Source organism: Pseudophryne corroboree, chromosome 2 (assembly GCF_028390025.1).
Source record: "Pseudophryne corroboree isolate aPseCor3 chromosome 2, aPseCor3.hap2, whole genome shotgun sequence".
Lineage (NCBI taxonomy): Eukaryota > Metazoa > Chordata > Amphibia > Anura > Myobatrachidae > Pseudophryne > Pseudophryne corroboree.
Genome location: NC_086445.1, coordinates 738,587,058 through 738,605,412, shown reverse-complemented (window position 1 = coordinate 738,605,412; position 18,355 = coordinate 738,587,058). Strand labels below are relative to the sequence as shown.

General features: G+C 46.3%; 2 protein-coding genes across 2 annotated transcripts in view; both read right to left on the bottom strand.

Annotated features, from left to right (window-relative positions):
- LRIG2 (leucine rich repeats and immunoglobulin like domains 2) overlaps positions 1–18,355 on the bottom strand; it is a 276,133-nt gene that overhangs the window by 221,258 nt on the left and 36,520 nt on the right. The gene's annotated exons all lie outside the window — the stretch shown is intronic.
- Positions 1,963–18,355, bottom strand: part of LOC135050435 (hydroxyacyl-coenzyme A dehydrogenase, mitochondrial-like) — a 17,571-nt gene continuing 1,178 nt past the window's right edge. The window contains exons 2-4 of the mRNA XM_063956926.1: positions 11,423–11,589; positions 2,410–2,499; positions 1,963–2,151 (exon numbers count right to left, since the gene is read on the bottom strand). Of these exons, the coding sequence (XP_063812996.1) occupies positions 1,978–2,151; positions 2,410–2,499; positions 11,423–11,589 (431 nt within the window). The 3' untranslated portion in view covers positions 1,963–1,977. The remainder of the gene's footprint in view (positions 2,152–2,409; positions 2,500–11,422; positions 11,590–18,355) is intronic.

Here is an 18,355-nt window from a genome sequence, read left to right as displayed (position 1 = left end):
GAAGGGGTATGCCATATAAATTCTTTTGGGGATCTGCGGTCTCTTTTCCGGAGTCTCCCAAACTTTTCCAAATAAATCATTTAATTCATGAGGTGTGGGAAAATTAATAATCTGTTTCTTTTCCTTAAACATGTGTACCCTTGTGTCGGGGACCGAGGGTTCATCCTCAATATGCAACACATCCCTTATTGCCACAATCATACACTGAATGTTTTAGTCACCCTAGGGTGCAATTTTACTTCGTCATAGTCGACACTGGAATCAGAATCCGTGTCGGTAGTAGTGTCTTGTGTTAAGGGACGCTTTTGAGACCCCGACGGGCCCTGTGAGTCGGTCCAATCCGAGGATTGACCCCCTGATGTCCCCCCTAATTCAGCCCTATCAAGCCTTTTATGTAAAGATGCCACACTTGCATTCAACATATGCCACATGTCCATCCATTCCGGAGTCCGCACAACCGACGGGGACACACCACTCATTTGCTCCACCTCCTCCTTGGAGAAGCCTTCCGCTTCAGACATGTCGACACCACGTACCGACACCCCACACACACAGGGATTAACCTACAAGGGGACAAAACCCCAACCAGGCCCTTAGGAGAGACAGAGAGAGAGTATGCCAGCACACACCCAGCGCTTAAAAACACTGGAAAAATATGACCAGATAGCGCTTTTTTATATAATAATATTCCAATTCCCACTCACTCCGTCACCAATGTGCCCCCCTCCTCTTTTTTACAGCCTGTGAAGTTCAGCAGGGGAGAGACCAGGGAGCCAGCGTTCAGCATGCAGCTTCTGTGGAGAAAATGGCGCTGGTTAGTGTTGAGGATCAAGCCCCGCCCACCCGACGGCGGGCTTCGCACCCAGTGCTTTTTTTATTAAAATGGCGGGGGATTCTTGGATTTACTGCCTCCGCAGCATAATCCATTTTAACATGCCCAGAAGTGAGGAATATTGCTGCCCAGGGCGCCCCCCACCCTTCAGTGCTGCTCTGTGTGTGTATAGTGGGAGATCTGATGTCTTCAGCCGCCTGATGTCTTCTGCCTTCTCATACTCACCCGGCTTCTATCTTCGACATCTGTGAGGAGGACGGCGGCGCGGCTCCAGGACGAACCCCAGGTGAGACCTGTGTTCCGACACCCTCTGGAGCTAATGGTGTCCAGTAGCCTAGAAACAGAGCCCAACCGTAAAGCCAGCTCTGCTTCTCTCTCCTCAGTCCCACGATGCAGGGAGCCTGTTGCCAACAGGACTCCCTGAAAATAAAAAAACCTAACAAAATTCTTTTAAAACAGAAAACTCTGGAGAGCTCTCTGCACTGTACCCTTTCTCCTCTGGGCACAGAATCTAACTGAGGTCTGGAGCAGGGGCATAGAGGGAGGAGCCAGTGCACACCAATAGTCAAAGTTCTTTTTAGGTGCCCTGTCTCCTGTGGAGCCCGTCTATACCCCATGGTCCTTACGGAGTCCCCAGCATTCTCTAGGACGTAAGAGAAATACAGGTTAGAAGCCAACATGTTGCTATGAGCAACGTCTCCACACATTAGAAGGCATGCTGCAAGCGCCCTGTACAAAGCAAGGTCTATGCCTTTTCCTACGCCTGTGTGTACAAGCCTACGGACAGTCATGTGCATGTTATAGATTCAGCAGAAAGAGTAGCTTGGGAAAAAGTTCACTTCAGGGCATTTTCCTACAGGGAAGAGAAAAGATGCCAATCCGCATAATTACCTCTAAGCAGTTCTCAACATGTTATTCAATCACTATGTGCCAAACACAGAACAGACAGACTTCTATGAGTGACTATTTTATTACAGCTGTCATGGCAGAAAACCTGCTGGAGCGATAGCCTCTAGGCAAATGTAAGATATTGGTGCAGTTATCATCTGGAGATCCTAAACATTTACAGCTTAGAAAAATAAATCCGATATCTTATTGGTTACTATATGGCTACACCCCTGTGTACATAGCTATCAGACACCAGTTTAGAGAAATATTTTTACATTTGTAATAGAAAATCTACCCAGCAGCACACGGATGTAGACACATATTGGGCCGACTTCCATGCAGTAATACAGCAACGTACCTCGCTCATACAGCCGGACTGATTCCATTAAGTAGGGCACCAGTAGACGGTTAACAATGAACCCAGGAGTGTCCTGATGAAGACAGAATATTAATTCACACATCTATGGGAAGTATAAGGACTTATTTCTTACATGCACTTTACAGTGGAAGCACTCCACACTACACAGGGACTGGGAAAGAAGGACTAGGATCGGACTCTAAGGAATGGAGTTAAGGCCTTATTGTCTGGCAGTACTGTACAACGAGGGAGAGAATACACAAACATGAAGCCCCTATCTAGTCTCCGTACAATTTATTCATTTGCAAACAAAAATCGCTTTCCTATTTACCTTACATGACACAGGAATTTTTCCAAGTGCTTTACTGAAATCCGTGAGAGAGTCAAAAGTTGTCTGGCTTGTCATCGGTGTCTTAATAATCTGCAAGAAAATAAAAAAATAAAATAAATAAATAAATAGAAATACTGTAGCTTTAATATATAGGTGCACCACTCTGGTAAACATCCCCCTTCCTTTTATCTCTGAACTGAACCTGGGGAAAAGAATTTTCCTCGCTCATAGTTGGCTAAGGCTTCATCCGTCAATGGCAAAGTTGGGAGTAGACATTAGCAATCTACATTTCCCATTCTGCCAGATCACATGCAATCAGATTGGGAGTTTAAACCCGACACACTATACTATGCCTGGCAAACCTGTGCTTCTCAAGCTGTCGTGAAACTACAAGTCCTAGTAGACCCTGCCACAGTTTGCTATTAGGGAATGCCAAAACTGTGGCAGGACATGCTGGGATGTACAGTTTCACAACAGCTGGAGTACCACAGGTTGGCCAGGCCTGCACTATACTATGCCCGGCAATTTTAGCGGAAATTTGGAAGGATCTCACTCATGACACACTTGTGGAAACTGGATGCACTCCTAGGTGTCTCTTTAAGACCCAACAGTTTTGCTCTGATGAGTTACATCTGTTAACGTCCCTATTACCAGAAATATCAGATTAAATGAAGAAAAAATATCCCGTTAAGTCTCACAGGAGCTGCGTGCCAGACTACAGAATTTGCCACCAACGCAGACAGAGCGGTTGATCCAGGTAAGCATATACACTTACCAATCAGCCACTCGATGTGTCTGTCTCACATCACATCCTGCCATGTGAATTTGCCTGCCCAGCTGTGATGTCAGCTCCCACAGCGAATGTATATGGGTGGCCATAGGCTGTGCTGCACAGCAGATGTGATATGTCTGAGCGACATCGTTTACAGACCTATCGTTTGAATACACCCGCCAACCCGCTAGCGACATATCATCCCTTCGCTCGAATGGACAATATATGGTCTAGTGTGTAGCCAGCATAACACAACGGCACGCACTGACACTACCACATTCACAATTGCTATTGGTAAACCCAGTGCTGTCGTTCCCCCCCCCCCCCCCCCCCCCCCAATTCATTCAATACATACACATATACAGTCTCTCTATATATTAGGATCATTACATATATAAACACATAGATCTCAAACACCTTAAAATTTAACAAGACTACAAGATTATAAATAAAAAGATTCATAAGGTTTAAAAAGACTGGTACTTCTATGACTGAGAGCTACATTGTTGAATTGTAGTTTTAAAAGTATAGCCTGGCAAGTAGAGATGGCTACCTACTCACTGTCTCAACACAGTGACTCGAATCATCAGGAAGTGTGAATGATTCGAGTCACTCACTGTTTAATGAGTTGAGACAGCTGCAGCAGTAGCCTCTCTCAGCCAGAGGGAGGAAACTGTGTGTCCTTCAGTCAGTGTCTTCTGCTGAGTGTCTTTATCTGTGATTGGCCAGAGGCTATACCAGGTGACACCCAGTGGGAGGGGGGAGGGAGCAGTCACGACTCACCAGTCAGTGAGTGCTGTGCCTGATCCATTTCATGAATCATGATTCATCCTGAGTCTGCCAGTGAGTCGAGACAGTTGTACACTCAGTGACTCAGTGGATGGATCTGATTCATGCAGCATAAGCCTGCAGGAGGTGGAGCCCCTGTGGTACAGTGTTCTCAGCTCAGTGTTCTCAACTCACTGTTCCTGCTCAATGTGATTGTGGGTGGCAAACTCCCTGGAGGCTAGATAATGGATAATAAGAATTTACTTACCAATAATTCTATTTCTCGTAGTCCGTAGTGGATGCTGGGACTCCGTCAGGACCATGGGGAATAGCGGCTCCGCAGGAGACAGGGCACAAAAGTAAAAGCTTTAGGATCAGGTGGTGTGCACTGGCTCCTCCCCCTATGACCCTCCTCCAAGCCTCAGTTAGGATACTGTGCCCGGACGAGCGTACACAATAAGGAAGGATTTTGAATCCCGGGTAAGACTCATACCAGCCACACCAATCACACCGTACAACCTGTGATCTGAACCCAGTTAACAGCATGATAACAGCGGAGCCTCTGAAAAGATGGCTCACAACAATAATAACCCGATTTTTGTAACAATAACTATGTACAAGTATTGCAGACAATCCGCACTTGGGATGGGCGCCCAGCATCCACTACGGACTACGAGAAATAGAATTATCGGTAAGTAAATTCTTATTTTCTCTGACGTCCTAGTGGATGCTGGGACTCCGTCAGGACCATGGGGATTATACCAAAGCTCCCAAACGGGCGGGAGAGTGCGGATGACTCTGCAGCACCGAATGAGAGAACTCCAGGTCCTCCTCAGCCAGGGTATCAAATTTGTAGAATTTTGCAAACGTGTTTGCTCCTGACCAAGTAGCAGCTCGGCAAAGTTGTAAAGCCGAGACCCCTCGGGCAGCCGCCCAAGATGAGCCCACCTTCCTTGTGAAATGGGCATTAACATATTTTGGCTGTGGCAGGCCTGCCACAGAATGTGCAAGCTGAATTGTACTACACATCCAACTAGCAATCGTCTGCTTAGAAGCAAGAGCACCCAGTTTGTTGGGTGCATACAGGATAACAGCAAATCAGTTTTCCTGACTCCAGCCGTCCCGGAAACCTAGATTTTCAGGGCCCTGACAACATCTAGCAACTTGGAGTCCTCCAAGTCCCTAATAGCCGCAGGTACCACAATAAACTGGTTCAGGTGAAACGCTGACACCACCTTAGGGAGAAACTGGGGACGAGTCCGCAGCTCTGCCCTGTCCGAATGGACAATCAGATATGGGCTTTTGTGAGACAAAGCCACCAATTCTGACACTCGCCTGGCCGAGGCCAGGGCCAACCGCATGGTCACTTTTCATGTGAGATATTTCAAATCCACAGATTTGAGCGGTTTAAAATGTGATTTGAGGAATCCCAGAACTACGTTGAGATCCCACAGTGCCACTGGAGGCACAAAAGGGGGTTGTATATGCAGTACTCCCTTGACAAACTTCTGGACTTCAGGAAGTGAAGCCAATTCTTTTTGGAAGAAAATTGACAGGGCCGAAATTTGAACCTTAATGGACCCCAATTTGAGGCCCATAGACACTCCTGTTTGCAGGAAATGCAGGAATCGACCGAGTTGAAATTTCTTCGTGGGGCCTTCCAGGCCTCACACCACGCAACATATTTTCGCCACATGTGGTGATAATGTTGTGCGGTCACCTCCTTCCTGGCTTTAACCAGGGTAGGAATGACCTCTTCCGGAATGCCTTTTTCCCTTAGGATCCGGCGTTCCACCGCCATGCCCTCAAACGCAGCCGCGGTAAGTCTTGGAACAGACATGGTACTTGCTGAAGCAAGTCCCTTCTTAGCGGCAGAGGCCATGAGTCCTCTGTGAGCATTTCTTGAAGTTCCGGGTACCAAGTCCTTCTTGGCCAATCCGGAGCCACGAGTATAGTTCTTACTCCTCTACGTCTTATAATTCTCAGTACCTTGGGTATGATAAGCAGAGGAGGGAACACATACACCGACTGGTACACCCACTGTGTTACCAGAACGTCCACAGCTATTGCCTGAGGGTCTCTTGTGTTCAGGCGGGACGCCATCATGTCCACCTTTGGTCTTTCCCAACGGTTTACAATCATGTGGAAGACTTCCCGATGAAGTCCCCACTCTCCCGGGTGGAGGTCGTGCCTGCTGAGGAAATCTGCTTCCCAGTTGTCCACTCCCGGAATGAACACTGCTGACAGTGCTATCCCATGATTTTCCGCCCAGCGAAGAATCTTTGCAGTTTCTGCCATTTCCCTCTTGCTTCTTGTGCCGCCCTGTCTGTTTACGTGGGCGACTGCCGTGGTGTTGTCCCACTGGATCAATACCGGCTGACCTTTAAGCAGAGGTCTTGCTAAGCTTAGAGCATTGTTTTATGTGGAGAGAAGTCTCCAGACTTGATCACACTCCCTGGAAATTTTTTTTTTTTTTTTTTTCTGTGTGACTGCTCCCCAGTCTCTCTGGCTGGCATCCGTGGTCACCAGGACCCAGTCCTGAATGCCGAATCTGCGGCCCTTTAGTAGATGAGCACTCTGCAGCCACCGCAGAAGAAACACCCTTGTCCTTGGAGACAGGGTTATCCGCTGATGCATCTGAAGATGCGATCCGGACCATTTTTCCAGCAGATCCCACTGAAAAGTCTTGCGTGAAATCTGCCGAATGGAATCGCTTCGTAAGAAGCCACCATTTTTCCCAGGACCCTTGTGCAATGATGCACTGACACTTTTCCTGGTTTTAGGAGGTTCCTGACTATCTCGGATAACTCCCTTGCTTTCTTCTCCGGGAGAAACACCCTTTTCTGGACTGTGTCCAGAATCATCCCTAGGAACAGCAAATTGTCGTCGGAAACAGCTGCGGTTTTGGAATATTTAGAATCCACCCATGCTGTCGTAGAACTACTTGAGATAGTGCTACTCCGACCTCCAACTGTTCTCTGGACCTTGCCCTTATCAGGATATCGTCCATTTTCTTTGAAGAAGAATCATCATTTCGGCCATTACCTTGGTAAAGACCCGGGGTGCCGTGGACAATCCAACCGGCATCGTCTGAAACTGATAGTGACAGTTCTGTACTACGAACCTGAGGTACCCTTAGTGAGAAGGGCAAATTGGGACATGGAGGAAGCATCCCTGATGTCCCGGGACACCATATAGTCCCCTTCTTCCTGGTTCGCTATCACTGCTCTGAGTGACTCCATCTTGATTTGAACCTTTGTATGTAAGTGTTCAAATATTTCAGATTTAGAATAGGTCTCACCGAGCCGTCTGGCTTCAGTACCACAATATAGTGTGGAATAATACCCCTTTCCTTGTTGTAGGAGGAGTACTTTGATTATCACCTGCTGGGAATACAGCTTGGGAATTGTTTCCAATACTGCCTCCCTGTCGGAGGGAGACGTTGGTAAAGCAGACTTCAGGAACCTGCGAGGGGGAGACGTCTCGAATTTCCAATCTTTACCCCTGGGATACTACTTGTAGAATCCAGGGGTCCTGCACGGCCCCAGCGTCATGCTGAGGACTTGGCAGAAGCGGTGGAAGGCTTCTGTTCCTGGGAATGGGCTGCCTGCTGCAGTCTTCTTCCCTTTCCTCTATCCCTGGGCAGATATGACTGGCCTTTTGCCCGCCTGCCCTTATGGGGACGAAAGGACTGAGGCTGAAAAGACGGTGTCTTTTTCTGCTGAGATGTGACTTAGGGTAAAAGAGGTGGATTTTCCAGCTGTTGCCGTGGCCACCAGGTCCGATGGACCGACCCCAAATAACTCCTCCCCTTTATACGGCAATACTTCCATGTGCCGTTTGGAATATGCATCACCTGACCACTGTCGTGTCCATAAACATCTTCTGGCAGATATGGACATCGCACTTACTCTTGATGCCAGAGTGCAAATATCTCTCTGTGCTCTATAGTCAATAAAATACTGTCCCTGTCAAGGGTATCAATATTTTCAGTCAGGGAATCCGACCAAGCCACCCCAGCGCTGCACATCCCGGCTGAGGCGATAGCTGGTCGCAGTATAACACCAGTATGTGTGTATATACTTTTTAGGATATTTTCCAGCCTCCTATCAGCTGGCTCCTTGAGGGCGGCCGTATCTGGAGACGGTAACGCCACTTGTTTTGATAAGCGTGTGAGCGCCTTATCCACCCTAAGGGGTGTTTCCCAACGCGCCCTAACTTCTGGCGGGAAAGGGTATACCGCCAATAATTTTCTATCGGGGGAAACCCACGCATCATCACACACTTCATTTAATTTATCTGATTCAGGAAAACTACATGTAGTTTTTTCACACCCACATAATACCCTTTTTTGTGGTACTTGTAGTATCAGAAATATGTAACACCTCCTTCATTGCCCTTAACATGTAACGTGTGGCCCTAAAGGAAAATACGTTTGTTTCTTCACCGTCGACACTGGAGTCAGTGTCCGTGTCTATGTCGACCGACTGAGGCAAATGGGCGTTTTAAAGCCCCCGACGGTGTTTGAGACGCCTGGACAGGTACTAATTTGTTTGCCGGCCGTCTCATGTCGTCAACAGACCTTGAAGCGTGTTGACATTATCACGTAATTCCTTAAATAAGCCATCCATTCCGGTGTCGACTCCCTAGAGAGTGACATCACCATTACAGGCAATTGCTCCGCCTCCTCACCAACATCGACCTCATACATGTCGACACACATGTACCGACACACAGCACACACACAGGGAATGCTCTGATAGAGGACAGGACCCCACTAGCCCTTTGGGGAGACAGAGGGAGAGTTTGCCAGCACACACCAAAACGCTATAATTATACAGGGACAACCTTTATATAAGTGTTTTCCCTTATAGCATCTTAATATATAATCATATCGCAAAATAAGTGCCCCCCCTCTCTGTTTTAACCCTGTTTCTGTAGTGCAGTGCAGGGGAGAGCCTGGGAGCCTTCCCACCAGCAGTTCTGTGAGGGAAAATGGCGCTGTGTGCTGAGGAGATAGGCCCCGCCCCCTATTCCGGCGGGCTCTTCTCCCGGTTTTTCTGAGACCTGGCAGGGATGAAATACATCCATATAGCCTCAGGGACTATATGTGATGTATTCTTTAGCCAGAAAAGGTATTAACATTGCTGCCCAGGGCGCCCCCCCCAGCGCCCTGCACCCTCAGTGACCGTTGGTGTGAAGTGTGCTGAGAGCAATGGCGCACAGCTGCAGTGCTGTGCGCTACCTCATGAAGACTGAAAAGCCCTCAGCCGCCGGTTTCTGGACCTCTTCTTACTTCGGCATCTGCAAGGGGGTCGGCGGCGCGGCTCCGGTGACCCATCCAGGCTGTACCTGTGATCGTCCCTCTGGAGCTAGTGTCCAGTAGCCTAAGAAGCAAATCCATCCTGCACGCAGGTGAGTTCACTTCTTCTCCCCTAGGTCCCTCGTTCCAGTGAGCCTGTTGCCAGCAGGACTCACTGAAAATAAGAAACCTATCAAAACTTTTACTCTAAGCAGCTCTTTATGAGAGCCACCTAGATTGCACCCTGCTCGGACGGGCACAAAAACCTAACTGAGGCTTGGAGGAGGGTCATAGGGGGAGGAGCCAGTGCACACCACCTGATCCTAAAGCTTTTACTTTTGTGCCCTGTCTCCTGCGGAGCCGCTATTCCCCATGGTCCTGACGGAGTCCCAGCATCCACTAGGACGTCAGAGAAAATATAATAAATCCAAGCCAACCTAAAATCATCCAATTAGCAAAGTATGAAAAATAAAAAATAAAATTTTTATTTGGTTTAGTTACAGACTGAATGATGTGTTTCATGGCTGTTAAGCTTTCTCTCCTCAGCCAGAAGTAATGTGCATATTCTGTAACTAGTATGCAATAAGTGGTTATTAATAATATATCACTATAACACTGAATCTATGTTAATATATTATTAACAATCAGTGCATAAGCAGCTGTCTCCCCCAGATACACTGCACAATCACTGCAGCTGAATAACTCCCTCCATGAGTCCAGCACTGATCTGCCAGCACTGGCAACTCACTGATTCATGTGCAGTCTCTGCAATACATTAAAATACAAATGAGTCATGACTCATGTGCCGAGACACTGACTCGAGACACTTCACTGAACTGAGTCATGTGTCTCAACTCAGTTCAGTGAATCACTTTGCCCATGACTACTGGCAAGCTACAAATTAGGTGTAGAAATGAAGCTATAATTACAGACTGTAAAGACGTACAGCTACTTTCCATCAGAGACGCTGGCGGTTTACTACAGCAAAAATCCAACTTGAGTAATCTCATTGCTAGTAGTCATTTTCAGGTAAAAGCTATTGTTTACAAAGCTGCAATGTTATTACTGGACATCATAGTTAAACTTCATTTTACTTGATAAAGTGGATAAGTTTGACCAGGTTTAAGAACGCTACCATCTCTACTCCTGTTGCTTGAGGTTCTTCCTCCGAGATACTGGGTTTGGTTGGGGCTATTTTTAGATCATATTCTATGTATGGTACTTCCGATGACCTCTCTACCATGCTGTCTGTTTCAGTCAGTATATTAAATTATGGCCTGTGTGTTTAAGCGGGATGTGTTTGATATCCTAGCAGACAGGAATGCCGGCGGCTATGAGACAGACGCGCAAATCCCGACAGCACTAAGGAGATTGGCGCAGGGAAACAAGACAGCACAAAGGTAAGTATCGCTGTGGGTATTTCGGTTATGGCCAAGGGGATGGGGGGGGGGGGGGGGGATATGGATGATTTAGCCCTAGCCGCCACCAGCAGAGGGTTAGGTTAGGGGGAGGAAGGGTAGGGTTAGCGTGTCAGGATGCCGGGATTGGTCATGTGACCGCCGGCATCCCCAATGCCGGGATACCAGACTACACCTGTTTAAACTAATGATGCAGGCTTCATTAACTGCTTAGTTATATGTGGGGTGTGTAACCTCTTTCTCACATTTGATATAGTCTCAGTGTTCCCGTCTTGGGGTCTGGTCTCCCCTCCTCTACTGTCTCATGTTTTATCTTTTACGTCCCACTGGTCTGTATTCCCTTTTACAGTTTTCGGGAGTTTTATAAATGTGTCAAATGCATTTTTCATATACCTATGTATGTACTCTCTCATGCTTGGGACTGCAATCCCTTGGTTCATCTCATTTTGGTGCTTTCTGGATATGTTTTCTTATACTTGTATGTATATTCTGTTTCTTGCAATAAAAAAAATAAAAAAAAGTGATTAAAAAAGAACCAACAAAAAACAAAAACAAAAAAACAAAACAAAAAAAAACAACCACCTAATTTGATTTAAAATTTAATACAACAAATATATGGAAGCAATTGCGAATAATGCTGGTTCTCCTATTGGCTGCATAATACCTATTAGCAACATCCTCCAACAGTGACAGAAAACGTGCAGTTTGATCTCATGTAAGCAAGCAACAAACACTGACCAAATTCTCACTTACCTCTACAAGCTTCATCATAGGAACTGGGTTAAAGAAGTGCAGTCCTCCAAACCGGTCCTGTCTGGTAGTGGAATTGGCTATATCAGTTATTGGCAATGATGAGGTGTTGCTGGCAAATATGGCGTGTCTGTAACAAGAACAGGCAACATCAGCCAACCGGGGAGTAGCTAAATATGTAACAATAAACAATGGTCACATGAAGCCCTTTTATCACTGCTCACCATTTCAAAGAGTTTCACTTTCTATATAACATGTGGCCACATATGCCAATTTTCTATTTCATCCAGTTGTAATTTGCTACAAAACTGTTATTTAGGTCAAGAAAGTGGACTGCCAATGTGTGATGAGAAAAATATCCTGCCCTATGACACATTTTAGTTCTTCTCGTTATTAATCACTTTTCATTATACAGTGACAGGATACGTTAGCGCCTGGAAAAGAAATGGCCCACTTAATTTCATGCGTTTCAGTGCATACTGTATTTCCCAATTGATCATCACCACTCAGAAACCTTGCGTTCCGATTTACTGCTATCAGAAAGAACATGATTATCAGCTTCCTTGCAATACTGAGCAGTAACTAGTTGGCATAGCACTGCAATGCACTCGTTTTGAAACAATGGAAAATGAGCAGTAGTACTGGCTTCTGTACCGACTTGGAGGGAAAAAGTAGGCTAGACACATTTATTTTTGTAATAAGTAATAAGATTATCATCAATTGAGGAATTTAACTATAAAAACTAAATGTACAAAATTTAATGTAGTTCTTGCAGTATTAATCTTTTCAACTAGGGGCATATTTATTACCAGTTATTTATTACTAGTTATTTATATAGCGCACACATATTCTGCATCGATTTACAGAGAATATTTGGCCATTCACATCAGTCCCTGCCCCAGTGGAGCTTACAATCTATATTCCACACCACATGTACACGCACACACATTCATGTTAGGGTTCATTTCGCTGAAAGCCAATTACCCTACCAGTATATTTTTGGAATGTGGGAGGAAACCGGAGTACCCAGAGTAAACCCACACAAGCACGGGGAAAATATACAAACACCACACAGTTAGGGCCATGGTGGGAATCGAACCCATGACCTCAGTGCTTTAAGGCAGTAATGCTAAACATTACACCATACGTGCTGTATTTACTAAAGTGCGGGTTTATAGAAGTAGAGATTTTGCCCTTCACCAACCATATTCTACTTATCGCTTAGCTAGATCAATGAAAGCTGAAAAAGTGTCAGTGGGCTTCTTATCAATTCTAGGTATTAATTGTAATGTTCTTTAGTGTCACTTTTACTTTTCTGATGCTTAATACACTATGGGGTATATTTACTAATGTGCAGGTTTATAGAAGTGGAGATGATGCCCATAGAACCAGATTATACGTATCATTTCTGCAGCGGGTTATATTGGTTTCCACAGGAAAACATTGGGGTGTAGAGTGGATCTTGATCCAGAGGCGCCAACAGGCTAAAGCTTTAGGCTGTCCCAGGATGCACAGGGCCTCCTCTATAACCCCGCCTCCAGGCACTCTGAGCTCAGTTTCAGTTGGTGTCTGCAGCAGCAGGTCAATTAACAGCTGGGCTGCACTGGGCAGCCATGAAAAAGCTTTTTCGGACAGAAAATTTCTTCAAAACTGGACTGTCAGCGCTGTATGTCAGGGTGACACTTCAGCGCTGCAGCTCCATCACATACCAAGCGGCGTTGCATACTCCAGCAGCCTGTTCCCGGGTACTTGCAGCAGAGACACTCAGGCTTTAGGCATACGGTCACAGTCGCTCTCCTGGTTCGCATGGATGCTACGGGGAGGCGGTAAGAGGGTCCCCCAGGCGGGACCCACCATTAAATCGCGTTTCGGCCGCGACCTAGGGAGGCGGGTCGCGGCACTGGCGTGGACCCCACTAGATCACCAGGGCAATAGAGCACAGGTCGGGTGTACTAACGCCCCATTTAATAAGGCTCGCTAGTACCTAGGGTGGAAGTCCAGCATAGGGAAACTGGCGCTGGACCTGTAGCCTCTCCCCGGCCCAGGTTTTCCCACCCTGGAGGTGCCTCGCACGCTCCCTCACTCCCCAACAGACTGAGACGCCAGGCACCATCTTATAAGCATAGTTGCGGCAAGTCTCTGGGACTGCAGGGCAAGGTCTCCCTTGTAAAGGCGCCTGTATACAGCGCTGTAACTTAACACTTGAGTAGTCTACATTTCTTTATACAGACAGCGTTAGTTAAGAAAAAAAGTGTACCTATTACAGGATACATTGTACGAGTATTCTAATGTATACCTCCGGGTCTAGGACAGTGCTGTATTTTAATGTAGATAAATATATATGGGTATAGGCACTCACTGCAGTGTTCACCAATGCAGTTTTATTGAAAACTCACGGACATTCCATGTTAGAAGATAGCATCTTAAATCGTGTCAATGTTTCAGTCCTTTGTGGACCTTTGTCAAGACCAACAGCACAAATACAGACAGTCATCCTGGAGCCCACAACACAGGTCTGGCCCTCTCACCCTTATATACACCACAAGCCCAAATGGACACACACACAGGAAGTGGATACAAAATCATAAGTAAAGCGCCACAAAAACAGCATTAGCACAAGACATTTCAATAATATACTAAAGAATCAGCACCCTGCACAATGCCCAAATAATTTAAAGCTGGACCATAGTAGAGCGGCGCAACATATAAATAAAATATATCAGAGAGCCTCGGACTGTAAATACTATGCGTTCCACCACATGTGGAACGCACGACCGGCGCCTGGAGCGGAAGTGACGTCACTCACTAACCGCCGGAATCAGCCGAACAGACAATTAATAGCTTGAATGCAGGAAATACTTTTGATGCATTCCACATAGTGAAGAATCAAATGGAATGATAACTTAAACAATTAAAATAAGAATTTACTCACCAGTAATTCTATTTCTCGTAGTCCGTAGTGGATGCTGGGAACTCCGTAAGGACCATGGGGAATAGACGGGCTCCGCAGGAGACTGGGCACTCTAAAGATAAGATTAGGTACTATCTGGTGTGCACTGGCTCCTCCCTCTATGCCCCTCCTCCAGACCTCAGTTAGGGAAACTGTGCCCGGAAGAGCTGACATTACAAGGAAAGGATATTTTGAATCCAGGGTAAGACTCATACCAGCCACACCAATCACACCGTACAACTTGTGATAACCTTACCCAGTTAACAGTATGAACAACAACTGAGCATCACTCAACGGATGGCTCATAACAATAACCCTTATTTAAGCAATAACTATATACACGTATTGCAGAAAGTCCGCACTTGGGACGGGTGCCCAGCATCCACTACGGACTACGAGAAATAGAATTACCGGTGAGTAAATTCTTATTTTCTATGACGTCCTAGTCGATGCTGGGAACTCCGTAAGGACCATGGGGATTATACCAAAGCTCCCAAACGGGCGTGAGAGTGCGGATGACTCTGCAGCACCGAATGAGCAAACACAAGGTCCTCCTCAGCCAGGGTATCAAACTTGTAGAACTTTGCAAAGGTGTTTGAACCCGACCAAGTAGCCGCTCGGCAAAGCTGTAAAGCCGAGACCCCTCGGGCAGCCGCCCAAGAAGAGCCCACCTTCCTTGTGGAATGGGCTTTTACTGATTTTGGATGCGGCAATCCAGCCGCAGAATGAGCCAGCTGAATCGTGCTACAGATCCAGCGAGCAATAGTCTGCTTTGAAGCAGGAGCACCCAGCTTGTTTGGTGCATGCAGGATAAACAGCGAGTCAGTATTCCTGACTCCAGCCGTTCTGGAAACATATATTTTCAAAGACCTGACTACATCCAGCAACTTGGAGTCCTCCAAGTCCCGAGTAGCCGCAGGCACCACAATAGGTTGGTTCAAATGAAACGATGATACCACCTTTGGGAGAAATTGGGGACGAGTCCTCAATTCTGCCCTGTCCATATGGTAGATAAGATATGGGCTTTTACATGACAAAGCCGCCAATTCCGACACACGCCTAGCCGATGCTAAGGCCAACAGCATGACCACTTTCCACGCGAGATACTTTAGTTCCACGGTCTTAAGTGGCTCGAACCAGTGGGATTTCAGGAAATCCAACACAACGTTAAGATCCCAGGGTGCCACTGGTGGCACAAAAGGGGGCTGAATATGCAGCACTCCCTTAACAAACGTCTGAACCTCAGGCAGTGAAGCCAGTTCTTTTTTTTTTTTTAAATTCTTTATTTTTCATTTTATAATATAAAACATTTTCCAAATATGTTAGCATACATATCATAGAATAGAATGTGGTCAGCAGTCTCATGTCTTATCAACTGTAGTTATATATAACAATAAATGTTTACAGTTAAAAGGAGTCAACAGTTTCGTCTGTCTTTTCTTAAACTGTGCCACATTTGGTATATTGTACAAAATCTGGAGTCAAAAACAACCTCATATCTATATCGCTTAATAACATAGCTTTTATAGAAGTTGTGAGGTAGTAAACATTTGGAAACAAATAGATAAAGAGGAGGACAAAGGGAAGAAAGGGGAAAGGGGGGAAGCAGAGTGGGGAGGGGAGTAAGTAGGTCACATATGAAGCAAATATAGAAGCCAAAGCGGGGGCCTTAAGGACCCCCGTCCTCAATGTATGGTCAGGACGCATAGTCAGCATAGGTGTTAGTGGTCTTGAATTCAATCCAAGGGAGCCAGGTAGCTATGTAATCTGAATATTTGTCCAAGGCTGCAGAATAAACATCCTCCATATGCATATAGAAGTCAATGCGTTGGAACCACTCCCATATTGTCGGTGGGTTAGTGGACTTCCAATGCACCGGGAGTACAGCTCTTGCTGCGTTATTTAAGTGTTTAAGGAGGGATTTCTTGTAACGGGAAAGGGGTATATCTGAATGCGATAGTAGCCAAAAGTCCGGTCCCGGCGGGACAGGGCCACCCAAAATCTTTGTGGATAGGTCCATAATCGTATTCCAAAAAGGGGCAATCGACAGACAATCCCACCATATATGTATCAGTGATCCCGCATCCCTACCACATCGCCAGCACAAAGGGGAAACTGCGGGGTAGAATTTATGCAGAAGGGACGGGCATCTATACCATCTTGTTAGTAATTTATATTGCGTTTCCACAACGTCTAAACTAGTGGAGCATTGTGCCATGACCTTGCAGTGTGTGTCCCATTGGATCTTGATTCCCCGGTGCATGAAGTCTCTATCCCATGCGTCACAAAAGGAGGGGACAGTGGGAAAGGAACCTTGCTGGAGGATCTTATAGATTCCAGACACTACATGTGTGGGGGCTGTCTCCCGGTCGCACATGGACTCAAAAGGCGTGAGAGTTTTATACAAGTCTATTGTCTCTCTTTTCGAGGTAACAAAATGGTGTACCTGAAGGTAAAACCAATAGTCCTTAGAAGGAATGTCTCCCGCTCTCCGTACTTCAGAGAACGTTTTGAGTTTACCTTGAGCCAGCAGGTGACCCACTCTGGTCACACCTGCCCCCTCCCATCTAGAAGCAATCCCAGTGGACCTACCCGGGGGGAATAGCGGGTTGTCGAAAATAGGCATAAGGGATGTTTGTTTTGACGAGATTCCCATCTTATAGCGAAGCGTCCGCCATAAAGCCAAAGTAGGTCCCACAGTGGGATGTGATGAGCGATTAAATCTAGGGAGCCAGGGCACTACTTGTAGGTTAAGGCTGGTAGAAGATGACTCCAGTTCGACCCATTGCTTCCTATGTGAGATGGGACGTGACCAGTCTACAACTCTATGCAGTATTGCGGCGTGGTAGTATGCAGAGATCATGGGCAATTGCTGTCCGCCTTGGGATTTCAGTCTAGATAGGTGGTTATGTTTGAACCTAGGTTTCCGACCGCCCCAGACAAAGTGGCTTATCGCCTTGTGTGCTTCAGCTAAATATTGAGGGGGAAGTTTTAAAGGAATGGTTTGAAAAAGGTATAATAACCTGGGGAGAATGTTCATCTTTACTATATTTATACGTCCTAGCCATGAAAACCTCTGCGTGAGCCAGTGCCTCATCTCCTGTCTCAGTTTGCGGAGTAGTGGAGTATGATTAATAGCAGTTATAGTATTAAGTGTCGATGGGATCTGGATTCCCAGATACGTGATATGGGATTTTTGCCATGTAAATTGGAATGATTGCGACAGGAGGGATGTCGTGGCAGGCGGAAGTGTGATATTCATCGCCATAGATTTTGAATAGTTAATTTTAAAGTTTGACATATCTCCGAACCGTGCGAATTCCTTCATAAGGTTAGGTAGAGAGATCAGTGGATTCGTTATGACTGCCAATAAGTCATCCGCAAAGAGGGCCAAACGGTGGTCAGTGTTACCTACCCGTAGTCCCACAATGTCAGGATTACATCTGATCGCACGCGCCAGTGCCTCCATGCATAGAACAAAGATTAAGGGTGACAGCGGGCAACCCTGGCGTGTGCCGTTAGTAATTGATACGGGTTCCGAGAGGACGCCATTCACCCTGATCCTAGCAGAAGGGGCCTTATATAATGAGAGAATTTTTTGTAAGAAAACATCCCCCAGACCTAATCGCCGAAGTACTGCCTCCATAAAATCCCAATCCACCCGATCAAAGGCCTTTTCTGCGTCTGTGGAAAGGAGCATGAGAGGCGTATTCGTCATCTGCGCGTGCGCTATTATATCAACGACTCTAATAGTATTATCTCTGGCCTCCCTGCCCATAACAAAGCCAACTTGATCTGGGTGGATTATATCTGGCAGTAGCGGTTTGAGACGATTAGCCATGAGTTTTGCGAATAATTTTACATCTACATTTAATAGCGATATTGGCCTATAGCTAGAGGGGAGCGTCGGGTCTTTGGAATCCTTCGGAATGACAGTGATATGGGCGCTCAAGGACTGGTTCGAAAAGGGAGCCTTTGGTGATATG